Source organism: Prionailurus viverrinus, chromosome D1 (genome assembly GCF_022837055.1).
Source record: "Prionailurus viverrinus isolate Anna chromosome D1, UM_Priviv_1.0, whole genome shotgun sequence".
In the NCBI taxonomy this organism is placed as follows: domain Eukaryota; kingdom Metazoa; phylum Chordata; class Mammalia; order Carnivora; family Felidae; genus Prionailurus; species Prionailurus viverrinus.
Window position 1 is genome coordinate 61436072 of NC_062570.1, and position 27323 is coordinate 61463394.

General features: G+C 36.9%; 1 protein-coding gene and 1 pseudogene across 1 annotated transcript; one reads left to right on the plus strand and one right to left on the minus strand.

Moving 5' to 3' along the window:
• Positions 1-2132: 2132 nt before the first annotated feature.
• Positions 2133-6019, minus strand: LOC125176607 (olfactory receptor 51L1-like). Its single transcript, XM_047878331.1, has 2 exons — positions 6009-6019; positions 2133-3096 (listed from the first exon to the last, which is right to left on the minus strand). Exons 1-2 carry the CDS (start codon positions 6017-6019, stop codon positions 2133-2135), a joined length of 975 nt encoding a protein of 324 aa, XP_047734287.1.
• A 12547-nt stretch (positions 6020-18566) lies between these two features.
• Positions 18567-19537, plus strand: LOC125146476 (olfactory receptor 51G1-like; annotated as a pseudogene).
• Positions 19538-27323: the final 7786 nt, after the last annotated feature.

Consider the following 27323-nt stretch of genomic DNA (forward strand, 5'->3'; position numbering starts at 1 on the left):
TTCTGACTGATAATTAATAATTTCTCAAGTCTGGTGGTGAGGTAGTTAATAGGTGTCAATAGAAGAATTTCAGGATCATTTCACATTGGTGAATTAAAATACATGACTTACTATATCCCTTTGAACTATGTATGAGGGTATGTAATTTCAGAGTTCAGGAGTACCTGAAGGCACAAATATAATTAATGTAAAAATAAGAATACATATGAAGACAAACTGCATTGATTTACATCTCTAACCACTAAGTAGCATCATTATTATGTATCTTCACTAAAGGAATGTTCTTAGCTTATTGGTATTCTCTTACCATTGCAATAAGTTGTCTCACTTCTCTGGATCATCAACATTCAATGAATTCATTTTTGTTTTTCTCTCAGGTAAGCATATACATGTAGACTCCTTTTAATTAATAATGTGTATACTTCCTTAATCTTATTATATATAATCTCCACCCAAAATCATTGTTAGTAATGACAGTTTTATTTACTCCTCTTCTAATTCAGGTGGTATATACCTAAACATGAACAGTTATTACTTGACCACTGGAAGCTGTTATCTTGGTATTAGTTTATATTTAGTACCAGGAATGATCAAATTATAGAACAGTATTGGAGTTGCCCATGAATTTTAACTGAAAGTTAGGCAAGCCAATAGCAGTCAACATCATGTCTTTCTCTTATTCTCCTCTGTAAATTGCATAAAGAACATGGGAATCTGTTTGCAGTGCTGATTGCAGTGCCAACCTTGACGCAGGGGAACTTGACACAAGTGAAATCAACTTGTAGAAGTTGAGCCACCTGGGTGGCTCAGTTGGTTAAGTCTCTGACTTAGACTTAGGTCATGATCTCATGGTTCACAGGTTCAAGCCCTGCATAGGACTCTGTGCTGAAAGCTCAGAGCCTGGAGCCTGCTTTGGATTCTCTGTCTCCCTTTCTCTCTGCCCCTCCCCCACTCATTATCTCTCTCTCTCTCTCTCTCTCTCTCTCTCTCTCTCTTTCAAAAATAAACATTAAAAAAAGACTTTTACAAATATTGAGAATTATAAGGCATTTTAAAAGTATCATTTCCCCCTTCATTTTTTAATTTATTTTTTTGCCTTTAAACAAGTGTAGACCATGAACCAAGAAAATTCAGTTACATTTGCAAGGTTTTTTTTGTACCACCCTATGCACAGCTATGTGCTAGATAATTTTAGAATTATAAGGAAAGATGGTTTTGTATACTGAAAAGAGTTACAGATAAAATTGAGACCTAAATCTGTAACTGTCTCCTACTACCACAAATTTATAAGTAGCTACACCTCAATGAGTTATATTGTTACATGAATGAAATTCCTCATAGCCAAATTCATCAGGGATACATTTTTTTTACATTTGAATAAGTAGTGTAGCCCTAAATTGTTATTAAGATACATTTGATCCAATTGATTATAGTCACTGGCTTCATATGGTAATATCTAGAGGCTTTCAAAAATTACTGAGTCTCAGTAATTATTCTAAAAATTATTTCTTAAAATTAAGTAAAAGAAAAATATGCAGATGGCAATTTTCTATTCCTGAGGGAAACAAATCTCAGAAAAGGCGGAACATGTGTACAGACTTTTAAAAGATGATGCTGATGTACCATGAAACTTGATAATTTCTGTTTTGAGACTTAATATTCTCTTAAATCAAGAAAAAATTTTCCAATCTTTAAAAAAGAGAGAATAAGTGGACATGCAGATATAGAAACACATTGATATAACAATAAAGGTAATATTAAATACCTGGAAAATATAAATATCAGGAAGCAAAGAAATATGGGTTTAATATATTTAAGGCAAACTTAATGGATAAATGACCTTGAAAGGATTGGGATCAGAAATGGGAGGGAGCAGATGGAAATGATTTCTAAAACACTCAATGCCAACATGTTCATATTTAAAGGGAATTTATGAAGCACTTGTTAAGTCAATCTGTATGGTCTCAGTGGACATCAACTCTCTCCTTTGGACCATTCTGAGGATACTCTGTTAGCTCTATTTCTGCCTTTCAGTATTTCACTGGTAATTCTGATGTCAACATACCTAGAGCAAACAATCAGTATGTATTTACATCATTTAGACTGATGTCATCATTGTCTTAAGGATATACCTACATCACAGTAGAACTGATTTTTGTGTGGAGAAGTAGGTAGAGGACTCCTTGGCGGATCTGTTTGGTCTTCACACTATAGATAATTGGATTGAGCACAGGTGGAACCAATAAGTAGATGTGAGCCATGAAGATATGGATCAATGGGGAGGAGTGTTTGGCAAAACGGTGGACAATAGATAACCCAATCATAGGCACATATAGGATGAGTACAGCACAGATGTGGGATGCACACGTGTTGAGAGCCTTAAGCCGCCCTTCACGTGATGCAATTTTTAATATAGAGTGAAGAATGTACACATAAGACACAAAAATACCCAGAGAGTCCATTCCCCACAGCACACTGATTAGAACCAACCCATATATAACATTAAACTTGGTGTCAGCACAGGCAAGGCGGATCATGTCCTGGTGCAGACAATATGAATGAGAAAGGATGTGAGAGTGGCAGAAAGGAAAGAAGGCCAGCCGAGCCAGAAGTGGAATCATGGCACAGGCACTCCTAAGCAGGGCTGCAATTCCAATTTTCATGATAAGTCTTGGGGTGAGAATGGTAGCATATCGTAGAGGGTGGCAGATAGCCACGTAGCGGTCAAAGGCCATGGCCAAGAGCACAGATGATTCCGTGAAGGAGAAAGTGTGAATGAAAAACATTTGGACCACACAGGTACTGAACTGGATTTCCCTGGAAATGGACCACAACACCCTGAACAGTGATATCATGGTGGGCATGGACATGCCCATGTCGGTGAGGGAAAGCATGGCCAGAAAGTAGTACATGGGCTGATGGAGCCTGGGGTCTGTCCGAACAACATGCAGGATGGTGCAGTTACCCATGATTCCAACAAGGTACAGGAGACAGAATGGAATGGATATCCAGTGGTGAAATTCCTCATAGCCAGGGATACCTGAGAGATAGAATGTGGAGGACAGGGTATTACTGGAGTTTAAGGTTCTCATAGAGCTCGCTGTTAAACCACAATCCATTTTCAGGATCGTTCCAGTGAGGAAGGCAATGATAAGATCAGCATCTGAGTCAGGAAAAGAAAACAAAACAAAACAATGAAACTTCAGTACTTTCCTATAAGCACTCTTGAATTCATCCCCAAATTTGTGCTTTTTCTTTCTATATTTCACTGCTGAGTATTGTTTGTTAGGTAAAATATCTTCTTTATAACCACAAGGAGATTCCCTCCTGCCTCTCAGATGCAGACTCCTTGACATTCTCTTAAAATATGGACAATCTTCTCCTAAAGACACAACCCAGACCAGTCCACACACAATCTGATCCAGATTACATTCTTCATTTTATAATTTTCCTCTAGAATTTTCTTGCCAAGCACTACCGATATTTTTTTGTAAAAGTGTTTCTTTCTTTATTTCTTTATTTTCTTTCTTTCTTTCTTTTCTTTTCTTTCTTTCTTTCTTTTTCCTTCTTTCTTTCTTTCTTTCTTTCTTTCTGAGAGAGAGACAGGGAAGGGAGGAGCACAGAGAGACAGGGAGAGAGAGAATCCAAAGCAAGCTCCTTGCTGTCAGTCCAGAACCCAACATGGGGCTTGATCTCAAGAACCCTAAGATCATGACCTCAGCCTAATTCAAGATTTGGATGTTTAACTGACTGAGCCACTCAGGCGTCCCAGGGCTACTGATCTTAACATTAGTTCTATTTTTCAATGATTCCTGCTGTGATTTACACACAATGTCTTTTTCTGCCTAAGCTTCCCAGCTTTTTCAATGATACTAGAACACCATATGTAGTTTCGTTACAGAATTCAGACAAGTATGGGTCAGCAGCACTTATTACCATAAGCAGGTCTTACTAACATATCCACAGTTAAACCACATATAATTGAGGCCACATGCCTGGTCTGGAATTAGCAATTCCAGGAACTAAACATGGCTTAAAATAGACTTAATTAAAACAATTTTGAATTTTAAAATTATAATAATGAACTATGTAATTTTTAAATGTAATTTTATTACTGTAATAAAATATATAATTTAGGCAAAGTATAGCTGCCTCTGACTCTGATTATAAAGATTCACAACCTTCTTTCTATTATGATTCAGATCTGATCAGTCATTTAGAGAGTGGTACCTTGTACAAAAAAAAAAGAAAGAAAGAAAAGAAAATAGAAAATAGATAGGGTTTGTGGAAAGATAAAGTGTAAACTCACGCTTCAAGGCAAAAACAACACAAATAACCAAAAAACTATAGTGCTCAGAAAAAGCTTCTGACCTTGATCCTAAATCTTTCCTACTAAGAACAAATGAGAAAATATATTTCCCCCAGCAGATTTCAGTATTTATGTGCTCAAGAAAAACATCTCTGAAGTAAGAAAGAGGAGCCACCTCTCAAAATCCCCATCAAGTGCCCATCAAGTGCCAAGAATCCCTGCTCACCAAAATGCTGTTTTGAGAATTTACAATCCATGAGACAGATTGCTTCCCCTTGTCAATGAATAAACTGGTATCTTCCTGTCTTGTAAAGTCTACTGTGGCCCTTTGGGAACTTCAAATCCCCTTCAATCTTCTCTAGTTCTATGCAGATAAACCCTGATTGTAGCAGATATTTGGCTGGAGGGATAAATAATGATAATTTTCTAGGAAACAGAAGACCCATAATGTAGAAATCAAACAAGCAAGTTCCAGAGAAAAATTCAGTCTTTCTGACGAACTCATATAACAATTAAATAGTGTCCACGTATTGAATGACCTGGTGATTAAGGTCCTGCTATTTTCCTCAATCTGCCTGGCTTATTACCACCACCAATCCCTGCTTCTCTTGCCTGGGGCTTGTCTGTATAAATGACATTGTCTGGCTCTAATGCTTGCTCGATTTTTCAGTTGAGCAAATGACTTATTTCCTTCTGTACCAAAGTAGCCTCATCTGTAAACTGAAGATAAAATCATTGACGGGATGGACTAAGATTAAAGGAGATATAGTAATCAGAATACTTAGCATATATATATTATATATAGTGACCATAAAATAATGGTAATTTGATGAAGACAATATATGACAACAACAGTATTTCTTTGAAAAGTCACAGGAGGTAGGAAGCTATGAGGAGATTCTGAAGTATCCTTCCAGAAAGGAAACACCCCAGAGTGGGCACCTCACAAAAGTGACCTAACCTGGTAACCTGAGGGGTGGGAATGATGCCAGTTTCATCTCCATCTCATCCAGTTGAAAATTCAGTGGAGCCATAATATAAATTACTTCATAATCTTTTTCTCCACCCCCAAAGTCTTTGGGTAATCATGATGGCCTTCCTTCTATACTTTTCATTCTACTCAGTGTCAGTTGTGGAGAAAGAAAAAAGTCAGAGCCCAGGATGAAATGGGAAGTCTCTCCAAGAACAGGAATGAGGACTTTGGGACTACAGGGAGCCTGGAATCTGAGCAGCCATGTTACTGCTCTCAAGTTGCCACAACATATAATCACTACATTCCATATATTCACTAGTGTTTGCTCTGCCTGTTTTTCCACAGCTCCTTATATGCTGGCCTTGGTTCAATTTTTGTCCAATTCCTCTTGTTTCTGATCCTATATTTCAAATTCATTCACATGGTCTTGTGATGTCTTCTACCATTTCCTAGAGGAGGAGGATTGAGTTTAAGGATTGAATTTAAGATGCCGAGCATCAGAAGAAGTGTAATTTGGTTTTAGACCTCTGAGTCATATTAATGTCACCTTAAAAATCACTGATACTTGGGATTGGAAGGGACCTTCTTGAAGGTTATCTAGTACATCCTAATAGAATTCTGGAATCCCTATTCTGTCATATCAGAAAAAAAAATAATCCTTCTCCCGTTATAAGCATCACATTCCACCCATGGACACAAAGACCACCTACCATAAAGATCTAGGGCATCCTGGGCATGTCCAGCCTGAAAAGCCTGAGTCTGGCTTGAATTCTATAGGAATGAACATGAACAATGAAGGTATTTTACTGAAAATTATATCCTCTGATGAACTGAGGCTGTCTCTCTTCTCCAACAGTGTTCTGGTCCTCCTTCCCACACTCTGGGTGTCCACCTTCCTCTCTTTCGTCTCTCAAATGCCCCCCTGTAATTTCCTCTTACCTTCCACTTTTATTTCCCCCAGGACTCACTCATGTACTTGGGAGAATAGTTCCACTTGTCATCAGAGACCATTATAATTCTCAGAGGAAGAAGGATCAGTTCATAAGTCTCCTCCAGTCCTTTGAGATAGGAGGCCCCAGGATAAATGCAGGGCAGTGTGTGTAACCCTGTCAGTGCCACCACTTCAGTCTGTGTTTCTCTGGCTACAGCAGGATTGAGAGTTTGGGAATACAGGAGCAAGAGGGCTATTGAGAGTCTCAAATACTATTGCATCTATGTCTAGAAGAAATGAGGTAGCACAACATGAGATGAGATACTAGTTTGTACCCGAGATATGATGGGGCAGTAAGGATTTGTGGATATGGTGCAGCCAGTGAGAGGGACTTCTTAAGGACTTAAACTGAGGAGGGACAGAGTCTATACCCTAAGAGCTGGAAGTGATCTACTTCAGTTCTATTATTATACACTGGATAAAAATGAGATTCAGTTATGATCTGCCTCCCTCAAAATCATACAACAGTGGATATATGGGAAATCTCTGTTCCTTCCACTCAATTTTGCTATGAACCTAAAACTGCTATAAAATATAAAATCTATTTTCAAAACCTCATGATGTGCCATAAAACCAATGTAATCACTCGGATCTGATTGACCAGTGTGGTACTTTGTTCACCGTGCCCTAGAGCTCTTCCTGATGAAACAGATTAATATGTTTGATAGGATTAAAAATAGAGGCCTTTACTCAACATTTAAAACTCTATTTTTGGTAACAATATTGTTTTCTACATGTCTATTGGTGATTGAGCAGTACAGCAGCCTGGCATGTGCACTAACGAATGATCAGAAATCTCTAACTGGGGTGGGAGTTCCAAGTGTAATGTCAGCCCTGTTTAGTATAGGAACTACATTTGAAAATGTGGTCTACAGTTAATTTTTCCAACTCCGGTTTTGATCTTGGCAATATTGGTCTAATTATAACTCCTAACAACTTTATCATAGGTTCACTCAACTCAGATTTGTCTATTGCACATTTGTCATGACTCACTAATCTCTAGACATTGCTGTATTTAATACTCTCAGTTGAGAACTGTTTTTTTCAGGAACTGATGACCTCAATATAAATAATAGTTTTCCTAAAGAAAATGTACTCAACTACTAAAGAAATTCACCATCCACTGATAGTCTATGGAAATGAGACTCTTTATACTTTAACAGTAGAAAAATCCTCACAGTCCCATCTTCGAACATCTTCTTATGGAATTACCAGACAAATGATCTGAGCCCACTGCCTTCACTGATACTCAATGCCTCATTCTTCTCCTTTTACTTTAATTTCTTTTTATTAAAATTTTTATGTTTATTTATCTTCAGAGAGAGACAGCATGAGTGGGGGAGGGGCAGTGAGAAAGGGAGAGGGAAAGACTCCCAAGCAGGCTCTGCACTGTCAGAACAGAGCCCAATATGGGGCTTGAACCCACAAAGCCATGAGATCATGACCTGAGCCAAAACCAGGAGTCAGATGCTTAACCTACTGAGCCACCCAGGCGCCCTACTTTAATTCCCTTAATATTAATTTAAATCACACTTCATGGATTTTCCTATAAAGCAAATAAATAATAACATACATTTTAAAACTTCTGATGATTTACATAAGCCAAAATGAAGGAACTTTAGCCTATGGAGAAACTACAATGCATATAAATGTTTAGGTAGGAGTTATTTCTGTCATAAGACACAGCACCATATATTCTTTCTGAGTTACTCTGCCTCAGCAAGGGCTACACCTGAACAAATACATAGAAGGTATCTTTAGGGACAGACAAGTGCAAGAGTATTTTGTTTTGTTACTGTAAGACCCTGAGGTGATCTCTGTGAATATCTCCTTATTTATCAATAGAGAAGCTTTGCTAAATTTTACTAATACATTTCCACATATATTTACATTCATGTATGTGTATCTATATGGAATTTTCAATATGACCTTTGGGTGGATGCTAAATGAGGGAAAATATCTGAGTACCAATATCCAGAGTTAAATGTATGAAAATCCAAAAATCTTCCATTTGGAAGATCGTGATACCACCTGAAAGCTGAAGAATGTGCATGAGTTTTAGGATTGGGGTACTTAGTAAGAAATAGTGTAGTTGTAAGACAATAAATAGAGTGAGACATGATGTGAGAGAAGGTTTTTGCTACAGAATAGATTTCCTCCACCTTCTTTTCTCTTTCTTTCTTTCTTTCTTTCTTTCTTTCTTTCCTTTTCTTTCTTTCTTTCTTTCTTTCTTTCTTTCTTTCTTTCTTTCTTTCTTTTAAGATTTTAGTCTTAATAGTTCAGGGACATGCCAAGTTACAGGGTGGGGCTTTGAGATTGAAAAGCCAGAATTTTTGATGATGTGCTACTTGCTGTGGAATGAACCGAAGGAGGTTCGTTGGCACCAACATGAAGTTCATTCAGTGTGAGGACAAGGTGAGCCCGTTGCCAGTGTGGAGGGAAACCGACAGCTCCTTGCGTTGCTCCTGACTCTCCATTTAGGACACAATTTGTACTCACTCTGGACCTCAGCAGGCAAGACCTGCAACAATGTGGTTACAACCTGTATGGTGAGCTTCCTTCACTTCCTTCTACATATCCAGTTAGTCAAACAACTTTATGGCTTTCTCTCCATTCAGCTCCCTCTCTAAGCAGTCAGATTCATCCAAACTTCCCCTCAAGACCTTTCCTCCACTCTGCACACTTCTGGATTGGCTCCCCCTCCCCCCACCCCATGCTGTGATTGGCTGACTATACTTGTCTCATTTCCTAAGATTTTAGAACAACATTGGGGCACCTGGACGGCTCAGTTTGTTGAGCATCTGACTTTGGCTCAGGTCATGACCTCCTGGTTCATGAGTTCGCGCCCTGCGTCGGGCTCTGTGCTGACAGCTCAGAGCCTGGAGCCTAGTTCAGATTCTGTCTCCCTCTCTCTCTGCTCCTCCCCTGCTCATGCTCTGTCTCTGTCCCTCTCTCAAAAATAAATAAAGATTATTTTTTATATATAAAAAGATCATAGAACAACATTTTGAAAGTCATACTGGTCCCACTGGTCCCATAATAAACAGCCTCGCCGCCGCCCCCCACCATGCGTTCTTTTTTTTTTTAATTTTTATTTATTATTTAAAAAAATTGTTTTCAGATGCTGAACAGTATTTTATTTATGCTGCCAAAAATGCTAGACCTTAAAAATCAGTCCTCATTTTTTGTCTTCAAATTAAAAAAAGGTAAGAAGATAACCAATTTTTAATAGTATGTTATATATTACCATGTTAATACACTCTATTCAGGACTCAAAGTACTGAAGAATATGGATTTATTGATTGATTGATTGATTGATTGATTGATTGATTTCTGATATATTTATTGTCAAATTGGCTAACATACAGTGTGTAAAGTGTGCTCTTGGTTTTTGGGGTAGATGCCCATGGTTCATTGCTTACATACAACACCCAGTGCTCATCCCAACAAGTGCCCTCCTCAATGCCCATCACCCATTTTCCCTTCTCCCCCACCACCCCATCAACCGTCAGATTATTCTCTGTACTTAAGTGTCTTTTATGGTTTGCCTCCCTCCCTCTCTCATTGTAACTATTTTTTCCCCTTCCCTTCCCCCATGGTCTGTCTTCTGTTAAGTTTCTCAAGTTCCATATGAGTGAAAACATACCATATCTGTCTTTCTCTGACTGACTTATTTCACTCAGCATAATACTTTCCAGTTCCATCCACATTGCTGTAAATGGCATGATTTCATTCTTTCTCATTGCCAAGTAGTATTCCATTGTATATACAAACCACATCTTTATCCATTCATCAGTTGATTTGGGTTCTTTCCATAACATGGCTACTGTTGAAAGTGCTACTATAAACATTGGGGTACATGTAGCCCTATGAATCAGCACTCTTGTGTCCTTTGGATGAATTCCTACTAGTGCTATTGCTGGGTCGTAGGGTAGTTCTATTTTTAATTTTTTGAGGCACCTCCACACTCTTTTCCAGAGCGGCTGTACCACTTTGCATTCCTACCAACAGTACCAGAGGATTCCCCTTTCTCCACATCCTGACTAGCATCTGTTGTTTCCTGAGTTGTTCATTTTAGCCATACTGACCAGTGTGAGGTGGTATCTCAGTGTGGTTTTGATTTGTATTTTCCTGATACTGAGTGACATTGAGCATCATTTCATGTGTCTGTTGGCATGAACACACATGTGTTCATGTGTCATGTGGATGTCTTCTTTGGAAAAGTGTCTATTCATGTCTACTGCCCATTTCTTGAGTGGATTATTTGTTTTTTCGGGTGTTGACTTTGGCAAGTTCTTTATAGATTTTGGATACTAACCCTTTATCCAATATGTCATTTGCAAATATCTTTTCCCATTCCATGGTTGCTTTTTGGTTTTGGTGACATTTAGTTTTGTTGATATTTTGAAAGTCATACTGGTCCCATAATAAACAGCCTTATCCCCCTTCCCATACACACATGCTTTCTTCTTTTTATTTTTATTTATTTTTAATTTTTAATGTTTAGCTTTGAGAGAGAGATTGACAGAGTGTGAGCAAGGGAGGGGAGGGGCAGAGAGAGGGGGAGGCACAGAATATGAAGCAGGCTCTAGGTCTTTTGCTCTACCCACTTATACATTGGTGGAGTTCTCAGGACCCAAGATCTCAGCCACCAACCAATGTCAGATTCTTGACTTCGCTGGAGAAAGAATTCAAAGACGAGTTAGAATAAAGTATAAGCGTAAGATTTATTACAATGCAAAAGTACACACTCCCAAAGTGGAAGTGCGGGAAAACTCAGAAAATCCAAGTGATGCCAAGTGGATGTCAGGCTCTGATGCGTATGGGAGGTTATCATTTGGGGACTAAATATTCCCATGGGGTTCTGGGAATAGCAGGGGATATCTAGGAACTCTACATAGCATTACGCATGCTCTATGGTCGGTACTATGCAGAGGCAAATTTTGCTCTTGCGGATACTCCATATGTGGCCAGGACCTACTAGGAGTCTTCTGGCGTTCCCAGTGGAGGCGTCATTCTCAGTCATTTAGTGCAGAACTGGCTTTTTGTGCGCATGCATGCTGCAGTTAAGTCTACTTGCGGTCTTGAGAAACCACAGAGCTGTCACAGGTTGGCTTAATCACCACAAATGTCAGATGTCAGACTCAGTTCCCTATTTTTTTTTTTTTGTTACTCTTGCAAATATCCAGCGCTTCCCTAGTCTGACTGCCTCACCACTATTAGAGACACCTGAAGATTATGGAGTCTTGTGATCAGGAAAAATAACCCTTAATTCACGGTCCATTGAAGAAAAGATTGGAATACGTACAACAAACTGGACATCGATATTGAGTTACAGTGATGACACGTGTGTTTCCACTTACGCTGTTGAAGTTTCATATCCAAAATTTCTGCTTACTGTGATCATTTGTACTTCAAGGTCCTAGGGATGCATATTCTCTTTTGAACATTTAAACAGATGAATATATGGATATATAGTTGATCCTTGAACAGCATGGGGGTGAGGGGCTCTGAGCCCTGTGCTGTCAAAAATTTGCCTATTATTTTTGATTCTTCAAAAACTTAACTTCTAATAAACTACTGTTATCTCTACTGATAACATAAATTTATTAACACATATTTTATGTTATATTTATTATATGCTATATTCTTAAAATAAAGTAAGCTAGAGAAAATAAAATGATTTTGTGTTTTTTTAATAAAGTTTATTTATTTTGAGAGAGAGAGAGCATGCACAAGCAGGGGAGGGGCAGAGAAAGAAAGAGTGAGAATCCCAAGCAAGCTCCACACTGTCAGCACAGAGCCTTACATGGGGCTTGATCTCATCAACAGTGAGATAATGATCTGAGCTGAAATCAAGAGTTGGCCACTTATCAAACTGAGCCACCCAGGAATCCCAAGAAAATAAAGGTTAAAATAATCATAAGAAAGAGAAAATACATATACAATACTGTACTGTATTTGTTTAAAAAATCCATGTATAACTGGGCTCATGCCATTCTAACCCATGTTGTCCAAAGGTCAATTGTATAATATATGCACATTTGTAGTGAGAATTATATAAACCCAGAAAACAACTTAAAAGAATACATACCCAAATTAGGAGTCTTAAATGTAGGATGGATGGAAAAAAAGTATGGGAAAGGTATAATGTAGTTGTATCTCTGTGGTTTGATTTTTTTTTTTTAACAGAGCCAATGTACTCAGTATACTTGTGTTACTTGTGTAGCTTAAGGGAGGCAACTAAATAATGCAGTTACAATTGTACTCATCAGAAAAAATATAAACCAAGAAATTACAAAGAAAATGCGGCCTCCCATGTCTTGTAAAACATTAAATTTTTCTGTCCTCTTAAAATTCCTTTTCTATATCTCTCTGCATAGAGAACTGGTCATTTACTTAGTTGATGAAGGTAACAACTCTGTGTCTTTGTTCATAGTGGTATTTCTTCACACATACATGCCCTCAGTAACTTGGTTAGAATTGGAGATTCTGCTCACATATCAGTTCCTGTGAGAGTATAATTCTAGGAACTTTGAACCACCATCGACATCTGTCCTCATTCCATATGGCACATGAACTTGTCTTTTATTTCTTGCCATTTTATATTTTATATTTTTGTATGTCTTTCTCCTTTATTGTAGTGCACATTTTTCCTTAGCAAAGACCATATCTTCTATATTTGCCATCATTTCAATGAATGAAAAAAAAAGAGAAGCAAAAAGAAAGCAAGGGAGTGTTATTATTTTTCTGTCCAATAATGTCAGTATAAATTTAAGACAACCAGTGAATTGTCATAAGTTTATTAGATTCCACACCAATCCCCAAATACTGTTGTACATTCATAGTTTGCTGATTATAATATTGAATCTTTCAGACATAACCAGGGATCAGTCTCCATCAAAAGCAAATTCTGTCAACATTTGGCTACTTATTTAACTACACGTTGGAGAAAAAAGGGAATAGAGGAAAGAAACTTCACATCTTATTTCCATGAAGAATAAGATAAATGGCCTATAATGTATTCTGGCTAAATCTTACATACTCTATCTATCTCTTTACAATAAATAAATAAATAAATAAATAAATAAATAAATAAATAAAAGAGATAAACAAATATGTATTGAGCATATATGAGGGTTATGTTCGTTGTATTGTAAGCATTATCCCATTTGATACTTTTTTTGAGTTTTGATTTTATATTTTAATTTAATTCCACTATAGTTAATATACAATGTTATATTTGTTTCAGGTGTATGATACAATGATTCAAAAATTTTATACATTAGTCAGTGCTCATTGTGATAAGTATACTCTTAATTCTCTTCACCTATTTTTCCCACCCCCACCCACCTTCTCTCTGGTAACCACCAATTTGTTCTCTATAGTTGAGAGTCTGTTTCTTGGTTTGCCTCTCTATATCCTTTTTTTTCCCTTTGTTCATTTGTTTTGTTTCTTAAATTCCACATATGAGTGAAATCATATGCTACTTTTCTTTTCTAACTGTGTTATTTCACTTAGCATCATGCCCTCCAGATCCATCCATGTTGTTGCAAATGTCAAGGTATCATTCCTTTTTATGGCTGAATAATATTCCATTATATTAGTGGATATATGTATATATATCACATTTTCTTTATCCATTAATCTATCGATGGACATTTAGGCTTCTTCTATAATTTGGCTATTCTAAATAATGCTTCAATAAATCTAGGGTGCATATATCTTTTTGAATTAGTGTTTTTCGTATTATTTGTATAAATTCCCAGTAGTGAAATTACTAGATTATATTGTAATTATATGTTTAATTTTTTGAGGAATCTCCATACTGTTTCTCATATCCAATTTAATTCTTAAGGAATTTTATTGATATGTAATCATACCATAACACAGTTAAGAAAACCAGCTAAGAATGTTCAGTTCATTTGCCTAAAAACTATTCTAGTATGAATTCATTGCACTGGAATTTGAACCCAAGTAAAATTACAAATTTTTAATCTTTACATTAACATTGCAAACTGAGGAGTCATATAGTTACATATTTTTAAGTTAAACTATTAGTTAAGTTTTGGAGGAGTCAACTTAAAAGATGAGCATGTCACAGGATTTTGTTAATGTAAAATGACATAATGAATTTAATACTGTTTTAAGCTGCATGAACCATTATTCAGATATCATCTATTTCGAAAATTTGCTCAGAATATGGGACTGATGCATCTACTCTCCTACCCATCACTCCATCGGCCTTCCTCTGATGGACTGAATTAAGCAGAGATGCCCATGCATAAATTCAATTTCAAGGGAGTTGCAATCTAGTCCCAAAATAGAGTGGAGATTCTGTTGCTTGTAAAACAGAAGCAGTTGTATAATTTTAGTATCCACAGAGCCTTTTGTTCTACTAAAGGCTTTTCAGTTGGAACTTGTCCACTCCTCTGTGTATCTAAGCTCAGCCAGCTATCAGAGATACAGTCAGAGTTTCCTTGAATTTATCCACCTGAGTCTTTCTTGGGCATTCTCTGTTCCTGTGGAAATCCCCACTGTCTCATCCTGAGCTACATTCATCCCTTATGCCCGTGGGTCCCTACTCCTTATGTGGCATTAGTGGCTATGGTTCTCTCAGGCTTCCAGGAACCATCTATAGCCAGGAAAAACTAAAAGCTTATTTTGTCTCAGATATATAAATTGGTAACTCCTATGCTGCTTAGGAAGCACCAACTCCAATTTGAGCACTCCATGAACAAGAAAGCAAGGCACTGAAAGTTAATTAAGTAATGGGGAAATGCAAGTGGCTATAGACTTGAGTAAGTCTGTTATGGGGGAGGAGGGCTAAGCTTGGAGGAAAAACAATGACCAATTTGTCAGTGGAAAAAGGGAAAGAGAATGTGGGTTAAAGAAAAGAGATTGTGGGTGGTTGGACATAGGATTTGGTTGAGGTGAAAAAAATGAATTTTGTGGGAAAAAATACATAATGTGGTACAGTACTATGAGAAGAGATACGTTGCAATATTTTAGATAAGTGGAAAGAGACTATTTGAATAGAATTATGAGGAGACTTGGATTATTATACAAACAGAGAAAGAAAGAATGCCAGTAATGTGGTGAACAATGGGAACAATAATGTTTTGAGGCTGGAAAGAGTAAAACTCTCTGAGAGGTACTCTGGGGGATTTGAGCAAAAGGTAAAGAGGAAAGGGAGTAGGGGCAAAATCACATGTAGAAATCCATCTTCCTTTCCCCACACACTGGAAAGAAGGATCTTATGAGTAATGGCAATGGCTTTCCTTTCATCCTGAGATCAGTAGGCGGCAGATAACACATTCTAAACACAGGAATGATTTACCTTGCTGATGTCTTTAAGAATTACGGCTATAAGAAAAATTCATTTGAGGGAATGGCTCAAAAAAGAAAAGAATTAGATGCGTTAAATGGCTAATAAAATAGTTTAGAAGAGAAATCATAGTAGTGATAAAAAGCAGAAGTGAATTAGTTAAATATTCTGGACATAGGAACAAGAGGACATGTTAGTGGGTTAGGTTGAAGTGAGAAAATTTGAATAATAAAGGACAATGCCTAGTTTTTATATTTGATCAGCTATGCACCGTGAGTTACATTTACTAAAATGGAAATATTAAGGCAATTATCAAGAATTCTTTCTTGGCCATGTGATCTTTGTTGTGCCTTTTAGACATACAAGCAGAGATATTCAGTGGACTGCTTCATACATCCTCACTCTTGTTGGAGATTCTTAGAGCTCTTCCCACTTCACTCCCTTCTCTGCCCAGCAAAACCTTTTCCTTTCACGACCTGCCTCCCTCAGTTTTGTTCTAGACCTATCTTTTTGGTAAAATTGTAAAGAAAAGTGAGAAAACAACACCTGCCCAGGTAAAATTTGGGGGCATTTGCAGGACAGCACAAGGGAATTACATAAGGAAGCCGGGAAAACATGCTTTGCAGTCTGAGTAGGAAGGGCCATTTATGAATTATATCCATCACTCTAATTCCTAGTTGTGACTAAGGGTCATCACAGTACAGAATCGGGCTACTTTCTGAAATAGGGTTAACATGTTTCAGTAGAAGTTACAGAAGGTTTAGAAGCAGGGGCTTAGATTCTACTTCTAATGATTCTTTTGTTTTCTCAGTAATATTTCTGAACCCAGGCTACTCATATATAACATGGCCTCTGTTGATCTCATATAGATATTTAGTAGTTCAAATATGATAATAAGTGTGTAAATAATTTTAAAGAGTCTAAAAATACTCTTAGATATTGGGATATGATTATAACTCATGAATAAACTTAAGGAATTAGATAATGATAACTTTTTTTCTTCTTTAACTATGTAAAGATCTCCATTATAGGCAAATTTCTCTTATGAAAGAATCATTGCATTATGAGGAATAAGGCATAGATGGTTAACTGATGAGGGCTTTAGTAACAAACATAAGATGTTGTGTGTTTGTTGTGATAGAAAGAAGGCATGGCAGCAAAAGTACAGATGAGTAAGATACTGAGCTAGTGAAGCGTCTGAAGGAACTGAATTTATTTTAACATTGCTTTGGTATTAGGGACTGCTCACTGTAGTAGGCTGGACTTGGATGTTGACCAAGCTAGTCACAAGGCTGCAGCAACCAGACAGGTGATGCAACCACTATTCTGGGAAATTACCATCTACACCTGTGTGCCTTTAGGCAAACCATTTAAGTCTCTAAGCCTCAGTCTACTTACCTATAACATACCTCTCTTTTGATGTCATTGGAGATATTTTATGGTACAAATATGATAATTAAAATGTAAAAATTCAAATTGAAAGAAGACTGTGGTAAGCATTTTCAAACATTGTTTAATTACCTGTAAAATATTGTGACATAAAGTTAAGTCACTTTGTAACTGAAATACACTAAAACTGAATGAGCAAAGAAGCAAAAATAAGAAAACTAGGAGAATGGTACCAGATATTTGCAATTATAATGGGCCACTGGATCACAGTCTGAGGGTGTGGGGGGTACTAACTTCATTAGTTAGGATCATGTGAATGTGATTGCTGATATTTTTCTTGTATCTGTTAAAGATGGCCCAATGCCATGTCTACAGACAAGAGGATTAGAAAAGAAATTGAGTTCCAGTGACACCAAAAGGGAGGCTTCAGGATCAACAAGGCTGATGTAGCTCACAAATCAATTACATCAATCAAAAAAAAATGATAACAATTCACTTAAGTAAAACCCTGGTCTGATTGCAGTATACATACACATAAATGAACGTTGGGTGGGGAATGTGAAATGGAAACCAAACTCCAAACACCCATATTGAATAAGTGAGGTAAGTGCTATTTATCCTTGGATGTTTGTGGGCTTCTGGTTCCCATTTAAACCAGTTTGAGGGCTCATTTATTTCCCTTTCAAATTGGTAACCATACTCACTACATGTGCAATGTTTTTCAGGTATCCATTATATCCTATGATATGATTTGATTAGTCTTCTAGGTTTTTCCATTGGAAAATGGATTTTTTATGATGTATTTATTACCTAAACTTTTTACAATGTTCCTTCTTTAAAAAAAAAAAAACGTTTATTTACTTTTGAGAGAGAGAGAACATGCAGAAGCAGGGGAGGGGCAGAGAGAGAGAGGGGAAGACACTGAATCTGAAGCAGGCTCCAGGCTCTGAGCTGTCAACACATAGCCCAACACAGGGCTTGAACTCACCAACTGTGAGATCATGACCTAAGCCGAAGTCTGATGCTTAATGGACTGAGCCACCCAGGCGCCCCTTCCAATGTTCCTTCTAAAATGTTTCTATAAAGTGTCCTTGTCTGAGGAAAATTAATGCTTGACATGGAGAGATCAGAGTATTGGAAAATATCCATACTTAATAACATACACAAAAATAAATGGCAAGTAAATGATGAATCTACAAGTAAATAAAAACAAACCAATTTATCAAAATATTAGTAGAAAAGATAGGACAATACATTATAAATTTAGAGGAGGGAAGAATATCCTGTGAATGACTCAAAATCCAGAATTAGTAGAATAAAATATTGACAGAAAAAAACATAATGACCATAAACCATTTAAAAGACCAAAAAGTAATATATTAAAAGAGGGTGGTGACTTTGGGTAATTTTTCAAAACCATTTTTCAAACTGTGTAGATAATGTGTCTACAAAACAATAAGAGAAAAGAAAAAAAACTAAGGTAGAAATATGAGTTGTCTTCTCCATACTGTGTGTTTTTCTTCCTTCTAGGAACCCACATTTTTGTGGTAGGAAAGTGGCTACTTGGGACAGACTCATGACAGGCTCTACCTCCAGTATGGAACAGTCTGTTTCATTCCACCTCACTGGGATTCCTGGCTCCAAGAATGTTAATCATTTTATTTCCATCCCCTTTCATGTGTGCTACTTGATTGGAATAGTGGGCAACTGTACAATCCTTCACACCATCCACATAGACAAGAGTCTCCGCAAGCCCATGTACTACTTCCTGGCCATTCTGTCCCTTACTGACATGGGCCTGTCTATCTCTACCCTGCCCAAAGTATTAAAAAATATTCTAGTACTAAAAAATCTTGATACTAGGAAGATTGAGGTAAATTCTTGTGTATCCCAGATGTATTTTATTCATACTTTTTCCCTGATGGAATCAGCTGTGCTTCTAGCCATGGTTTTTGACTGCTATGTTGCCATTTGTGATCCTTTGAGGTATTCCAGCAAACTCACTCCACAGCACACTGTCTACATAGGGGTCTTCATTATAATCATATGTTCTGTTGTCCTCCCTGTTATTCTTGTTTGTATTCCCACACTTTCCTTCTGTAACTCCCATGTTCTCTCTCACTCTTTCTGCTTGCATCAAGATGTCATCCAGTTGGCCTGTGATGACATCTCATTCAACATTTTATATATTTGTTTGTTGTTGGATTTTATTGGGGTGTAGATTCTCTAGGAATCTTGTTATCTTATGCATTCATCCTCCATTCTGTGCTAGGCATTGCATCCTAGGGAGGGAAGCTCAAAGCTTTCAATACATGTGCTTCCCACATTTGTGCTGTATTCATTCTATATTTGCCCATGATTGGGCTATCCTTAGTGCATTGCTTTGAAAAACACTTCTCCCCCTTTTTCCACATGAACATGGCCAATATTTACCTCTTAGTTCCAACAGTACTTAACTCAATCATTTATAGCATCAAGACAAAGCAGATTTGCCAAGGTTTCCTAAGGGTACTATCACCCAAAAGGGTTGGGCTTACTCACACTTAAATGGGATAAGATTGTCTATTATTTTGACCTTTGCATCCATTTTCTGCATTCTAAAGATAACTTGTTTAGAATTTCTTGAGCACATTTGGTGCATAATAAGTACATGATAGTTAATAAATTCTACATGTCTCTGCAGAAGAATGAAACCGGACCACTTTCTTACACCACTCACAAAAATAAATTCAAAGTGAATGAAAGACCTAAATGTGAGAGAGGAAACCATAAAAATCCTATAGGAGAAAACAGGCATCAACTCCTTTGACTTTGCCGCAGCAACTTCTTATTAGACATGTCTCTGGAGGTAAGGAAAATAAAAGCAAAAATGAACTATGGGGACCTCATCAAGATAAAAAGCTTCTTCAGAGGGAAGGAAACAAATAAACAAAACTAAAGGCAACTTGCAGAATGGGAGAAGATATTTGCAAATGACATATTAGATAAAGGGTTAGTACCCCAAATCCACAAAGAACTTATCAAACTCAGTACCCAAGAAACAAAAATCCAGTGAAAAAATGGACAAAAGACATGAGCAAACACTTTTCCAAAGAAGACATCCAGATGGCTAACAGACACATGAAAAGATGCTCAACGTCACTCATCATCAGAGAAATACAAATCAAAACCACAATGAAATACAACCTCACACCTGTCAGAATGACTAAAATTAACAACTCAGGAAACAACAAATTTTGGCAAGAATGAGGAGAAAGGGGAACACTTTTGCACAGTTGCTGGGAATGCATACTGGTGCAGTCACTCTGGAAAACAATATGAAGGTTCCTCAAAAAATTAAAAATAGAATTATCCTATGACCCAACAATTGCACTACTAGGTATTTATCCAAAGGATACAAAAATGCTGATTTGAAGGGGCACATGTGCCCCAATGTTTATAGTGGTGCTATCTACAATAGCCAAATTATGGAAAGAGCCCAAATGTCCATCAATTGATGAATGGATAAACATATGGTATATATATGCAATGGGATACCACTTGGCAATCAAAATGAATGGAATCTTGCCATTTGCAACAACATGGATGGAATTAGAGTATATTATGATAAGTGAAATAAGTGAGGCAGAGAAAGACAAATATATGATTTCGCTCATATGTGGAATTTAAGAAACACAACAGATGAACATAAGGGAAGGGAAGGAAACATAAGATAAAAACAGAGAGGGAGGAAAACCATAAGACACTCTTAAATACAGAGAACAAATTGAGGGTTGCTGGAGGGGAATTGGGGGGGATAGACTAAATAGGTGATGGGCATTAAGAAGGGCACTTGTTGGGATGAGCACTGGGTGTTATATGTAAGTGATGAATCACTGGGTTCTACTCCTGAAACCAATACTACACTGTATGCTAACTAATTTGAATTTAAATGCATTAATTAAAAATGAAAATAAAAAATAAATTCTACATGTGTCTATAAGAAAAATATTATAAGAGTTTCTATCATTACTTCCTAGCTTGAAAGCATCTCCAAATCCTGGTACAAGGAGATTTAGTAAGAGGAAATTCATTTCATTCAAAAAATATGGAGATACTTGATATTCAGGTTTCAAAAAATATGGAGATGTTTGATATTCAGGTTTGAGAAGTCCAATTTTTCATATTAAAGCTAAGAATTACAGAAGTTAACTATTCAAAGGTAACAGAGGTAATATGTAAAAGAGTGGGCAATGGTAACCAGGTACATTTTCTTTCCATTGATGCAAAGTAGACCTTATTCTCCAGATTTTGAGCTAAATCATAATAAAACAGATGCTTCAATTTAGGTATAGAATAAATAAGAAGTTTGCCTTTCTTTGTTTCCTTTACTTCCATTGGAATGAATGTCAGAAAAAGCTTGGGCGATGAATTAATTGAGATAGTTTTCACAAGACCAATCTATACTTCACACTTAAAGGGCTGTATACCTATGATGAAATAGGATAAAAAGTATATCAAAATCCCTTGGTTAAGTGTACATTCCTAGTAAGCAAAATGTCTTCAGAACTTTATATAAACTAGAGTAAGAGAGATGCCAAAAACTTCCCAAGACTCTTGCTGTCCCATCTAATTCCCTAAGAAATAAGAGGAAACACATTTTTAATACTGAAGCTTAAAGGTGTACACTCCAATTGGAGAATAGAATGTATCTGAGGCAATTAGCATGTCAGTTCAAAGAAAATCTAAACTAATGTTTGTACAAATACTATTTTAAATCATTACCACCAAAACTCCCTTTGGTTAAGTAATGGGAAACTGAAAAACATAAATAAACACCTTTTATACAATATCATGGCTAGGATTCCCTGAAAAGAAGAAAAAATATAAAAACAATTAATGAAAAAATTAAAAACTTTGTCAAACCATAGTTTAAATTTTTTTAATTTAAGGAATAAAGTTATTTCAAGTAACAATGAAAAAAATAACAACAGACTGTAGTTTCCAATGATTTTAAAAGCAAAAAATCTGAAAAATGCACTTTAAAGATGAAATGAGATGGGAAAGCAGATTTTATAGCAAAGGCACAGATGAATGCTAGAGAAAACAGAATGCTAGAGAATAAATATATACATGCAGTTAAGGTTGATACATGACAAAGACCTTATTTTTTACATTCTGACCATGTGGTCTTATTTCCCACAAAAGTCTAAGCTCCAGGGCAATTCCCATCTACTCTGGAAAGATGATTCCCATCTACTCTGCTCTATGTACATTGCCACTTGAAGAATTGATTCAACTTTTCTTTGTGAAAGAGGCCTCTTTTCTTCTTCTTCCCTAGTCTCATTCACTCTTCTTATCTTTTCTCAGTGCCAGCTTTTTCTAACTGGAGTATGTAAGAAAACTAAGCATGCAATAATTTATCTGAAGTTTTCTCTTATCCACTTAAGTAGCTGGCTTCTCTAAGTTGACCCTCAATTTTGAAAAAAACAAAACAAAACAAAACATTTTGTCCCTTTTAATAAAAAAAATGGACATCATGTTTCTTGTAAGAAAACAATGAAGAAAAAATTTACACACATAAAAACTTTGGCATGTAATAAACTCCCAGAGAGTGGTAGTGAAGGTGATCAACACAGAGATGGAGAGTAACAGAAATGTATATGAGATAGACATGACTCCTTTGTATTAATTAAGTTTTTCTTGGAAACAGATGCCACCCTCAAACTGGATAATTTCAAGAATTTGATAAAGAGGTCAGGAGTCATTAAAAATATATAGGCAATATTTAGGAAAATGAAGAAAATTTGTATTTATATTTGTATCTCTATCTGTATATATATTTATTTTATAGTATTCCAGATGAGATGTTTGCTACCATCACTAGTCCTGAAGTGGCAAAGGAAAAAGAGTTTACCTGAACTCAGGAAAGGCATCGTGTGGAGAAGGACACCTGATATACACTTGTTCTTTCTGTAGAGAGACACAGCCATCATGAAGGGTTGATAGGAACCCAGGGGAGTAAATATCTAAACTGTATGTTCTTCTGTATTCCTGTTTCCAGCTCCCATCACTGACCAAGTCAAATGAGAACCCAGATAGTGAAAGGACCCATTGAGGCAATCCACTATGGTCAAAACACAGAGCAGGGAAGATCTGGGAAATAGACAAAACATGCCCTTCTCACAGAAACCACTTTGATTTTCATATTTATATCCACTCTCAGGCTTGTGATTTAGGTAGTGCTTGAATATGGATATCTGCCCATCACATTCTCCCCATCATAGTGAATCATTCAAAATTGAACTTATGACCAGTATTGTCAAAGATGTGGGTAGTGGAAAATAAAATTGTGTTCTTATTTCCTCCCATTGTATACCTGAGTAATATATAGACCATATGGCAAAGGAGTATGGATACACTGACTATTGAAAATCTTTTAATTTGGGATCCTTGATCGTATCAAATTTATGTGATATCAAAGTGATTTCAATTAATATCAAATAAATTAAGTATAAAGAGAATTGTGAAACATCCATCCAGTGAACACAGTAAGTTCATATCATTTGCCTGGCAATCCATGGAGAAGACATTTGAAGATGGAATTGTGAGGGTTTGCAACTGTTAATGTATAAATAATGTCTCATTTCCATAGACTATCAGTGGATGGTGAATTTCTTTAGTATTTGAGTATGTTTTCTTTAGAAAAACTATTATTTATATTGAGGTAATCAATTCCTGAAAAATTCCTGTTGTGCTACCTCATTTCTTCTAGACATTGATGCAATAGTATTTGAGACTCTCAATAGCCCTCTTGCCCCTGTATTCCCAAACTCTCAATCCTGCTGCAGCTGGAGTGGTGGAGAAAAACAAACCAAAATGGTGGCACTGACAGGGTTACAGATACTGTTTTGCATTTATTGCAGGGCCTCATATCTTGAAGGACTGGAGGAGACTTATGAACTGATCCTTCTTCCTCTGAGAATTAGAATGGTCTCTGATGACAAGTGGAACTGTTCTACCAAGTACATGAGTGAGTCCTGGGGGAAATAAAAGTGAGACTGTAAGAGGAAATTACAGAGGGGCACTTGAGAGACAAAAGAGAGGAGGGTGGACACCCAGAGTATGGGAAGGAGGACCAGAACACTGTTGGAGAAGAGAGACATTCTCAGTTCATCAGAGGATATAATTTTCACTAAAATACTTTCATTGTTCATGTTCATTCCTATAGCATTCAAGCCAGACTCAGGCTTTTCAGGCTGGACGTGCCTAGGATGCCCTAGATTTTTATGGTAGGTGGTCTCTGTGTCCATGGGTGGGATATGATGCTTATACTGGGTGAAGGATTATTTTTCTGGTGTAACATAATAGGGATTCCAGAATGGGATTAGGATTGTACCAGATAACCTTCAAGGTCCCTTCCAATCCCAAGTATCAGTGGTTTTTAATATGACATTAATTATGACTCAGAGGTCTATGGGTGCCTGGGTGGCTCAGTCGGTTATGTGTCCGACTCTTAATTTCAGTTCAGGTTAATTTTTTTTTCATGGTTCTTGAAATCAAGCAGTATTCTGACTATGTTCTGACAGCACAGAGCTTGCTTGGGATTCTCTATCTTCTCTCTCTCTCTCTCTCTCTCCTGCTCCCCTGCTTGCACTTTCTCTCTCAAAAAATTAAATAAACACTTAAAAGAAGAAAAAAATATTAATCAGAGTCTAAACCCCAAATTGTAGCTCTTTCTGGGTTTTTAGTTTATAATCTGACTCCTCAAAATCCATCCTTCTTCTCTGGGAAGTGGTAGAAGACATCACAAGACCATGTGAATGAATTTGAAATATAGGATCAGAAACAAGAGGAATTGGACAAAAATTGAACCAAGGCCAGCATATAAGGAGCTGTGGAAAAACAGGCAGAGCAAACACTAGTGAATATATGGAATGTAGTGATTATATGTTGTGGCAACTTGAGAGCAGTAACATGGCTGCTCAGATTCCAGGCTCCCTGTAGTCCCAAAGACCTCATTCCTGTTCTTGGAGAGACTTCCCATTTCATCCTGGGCTCTGACTTTTTTTTCTCCACAGCTGACACTGAGTAGAATGAAAAGTATAGAAGTAAGGCCATCATGATTACCCAAAGACTTTGGGGGTGGAGAAAAAGATTATGAAGTAATTTATATTATGGCTCCACTGAATTTTCAACTGGATGAGATGGAGATGAAACTGGCATCATCCCCACCCCTCAGGTTACCAGGTTAGGTCACTTTTGTGAGGTGCCCACTCTGGGGTGTTTCCTTTCTGGAAGGATACTTCAGAATCTCCTCATAGCTTCCTACCTCCTGTGACTTTTCAAAGAAATACTGTTGTTGTCATATATTGTCTTCATCAAATTACCATTATTTTATGGTCACTATATATAATATATATATGCTAAGTATTCTGATTACTATATCTCCTTTAATCTTAGTCCATCCCGTCAATGATTTTATCTTCAGTTTACAGATGAGGCTACTTTGGTACAGAAGGAAATAAGTCATTTGCTCAACTGAAAAATCGAGCAAGCATTAGAGCCAGACAATGTCATTTATACAGACAAGCCCCAGGCAAGAGAAGCAGGGATTGGTGGTGGTAATAAGCCAGGCAGATTGAGGAAAATAGCAGGACCTTAATCACCAGGTCATTCAATACGTGGACACTATTTAATTGTTATATGAGTTTGTCAGAAAGACTGAATTTTTCTCTGGAACTTGCTTGTTTGATTTCTACATTATGGGTCTTCTGTTTCCTAGAAAATTATCATTATTTATCCCTCCAGCCAAATATCTGCTACAATCAGGGTTTATCTGCATAGAACTAGAGAAGATTGAAGGGGATTTGAAGTTCCCAAAGGGCCACAGTAGACTTTACAAGACAGGAAGATACCAGTTTATTCATTGACAAGGGGAAGCAATCTGTCTCATGGATTGTAAATTCTCAAAACAGCATTTTGGTGAGCAGGGATTCTTGGCACTTGATGGGCACTTGATGGGGATTTTGAGAGGTGGCTCCTCTTTCTTACTTCAGAGATGTTTTTCTTGAGCACATAAATACTGGAATCTGCTGGGGGAAATATATTTTCTCATTTGTTCTTAGTAGGAAAGATTTAGGATCAAGGTCAGAAGCTTTTTCTGAGCACTATAGTTTTTTGGTTATTTGTGTTGTTTTTGCCTTGAAGCATGAGTTTCCACTTTATCTTTCCACAAATCCTATCTATTTTCTATTTTCTTTTTTTCTTTCTTCTTTCTTTCTTTCTTTCTTTCTTTCTTTCTTTCTTTCTTGTACAAGGTACCACTCTCTAAATGACTGATCAGATCTGAATCATAATAGAAAGAAGGTTGTGCATCTTTAAAATCAGAGTCAAAGGTTGAGGCACCTGGGTGGCTCAGTTGGTTGAGCATCCGACTTTGACTCAGGTCATGATCTCGCGGTTCGTGAGTTCGAGCCCTGCATTGGGCTCTGTGCTGACAGCTCAGACCCTGGAGCCTGCTTCAGATTCTGTCTCCCTCTTCCTCTGCCCTTCCCTGCTGGTCCTCTGTCTCTCAATAATAAATAAACGTTAAAAATTTTTTTAAAAAAATTAAAAATCAGAGTCAGAAGAAGTTATACTTTGCTTAAATAATATATTTTATTACAATGAGAACATTGTATGTAAAATTACATAGTTCATTATTACAACTTTTAAAATTAAAAATTATTTTATTAAGTCAGTTTAACCCATGTTTAGTTCTTGGGAATCTAGTCTGAGACAAGGCCTGTGGCCTCAATTATATAACTGCAGTTATGTTAGTAAGACCTGCTTATGGTAATAAGTACTGGTGACCCATACTTGCCTGAATTCTGTAAAGACATCTCGCATGATGTTCTACTATTATTGAAAAAGCTCTGAAGCTTAGGCAGGAAAAGGCATTGTGTGTAAATCATAGCAGGAGTCATTAAAAAAAGATTAATATTAACATCAATAGCTCTTGCCAAGAAAATTCTGGAAGAAAAATATAGAATGAAAGATGTCATCCTGAACAGGTTGTGTGCGTGCTGCTGTAGGTAGTCTTTAGAAGATTGTCTGTATTTTAAGAGAATGTCAACGAGTCTGCATCTGAGAGGCAGGAGGGAAAGAGTTGTTATACAGTATATATTTTACTTAACCAACATTACTCAGCAATGAAATGAAGAAAGCAAAATGTAGGGATGAATTTAAGAGTGCTTACAGGAAAGCGCTGCAGTTTTATTTGTTTTGTTTTGTTTTCCTGACTCAGATGCTGATCTTATCATTGCCCTCCCCACTGGAGTGTGATCCTGAAAGTGGATTGTGGTTAAAAGTG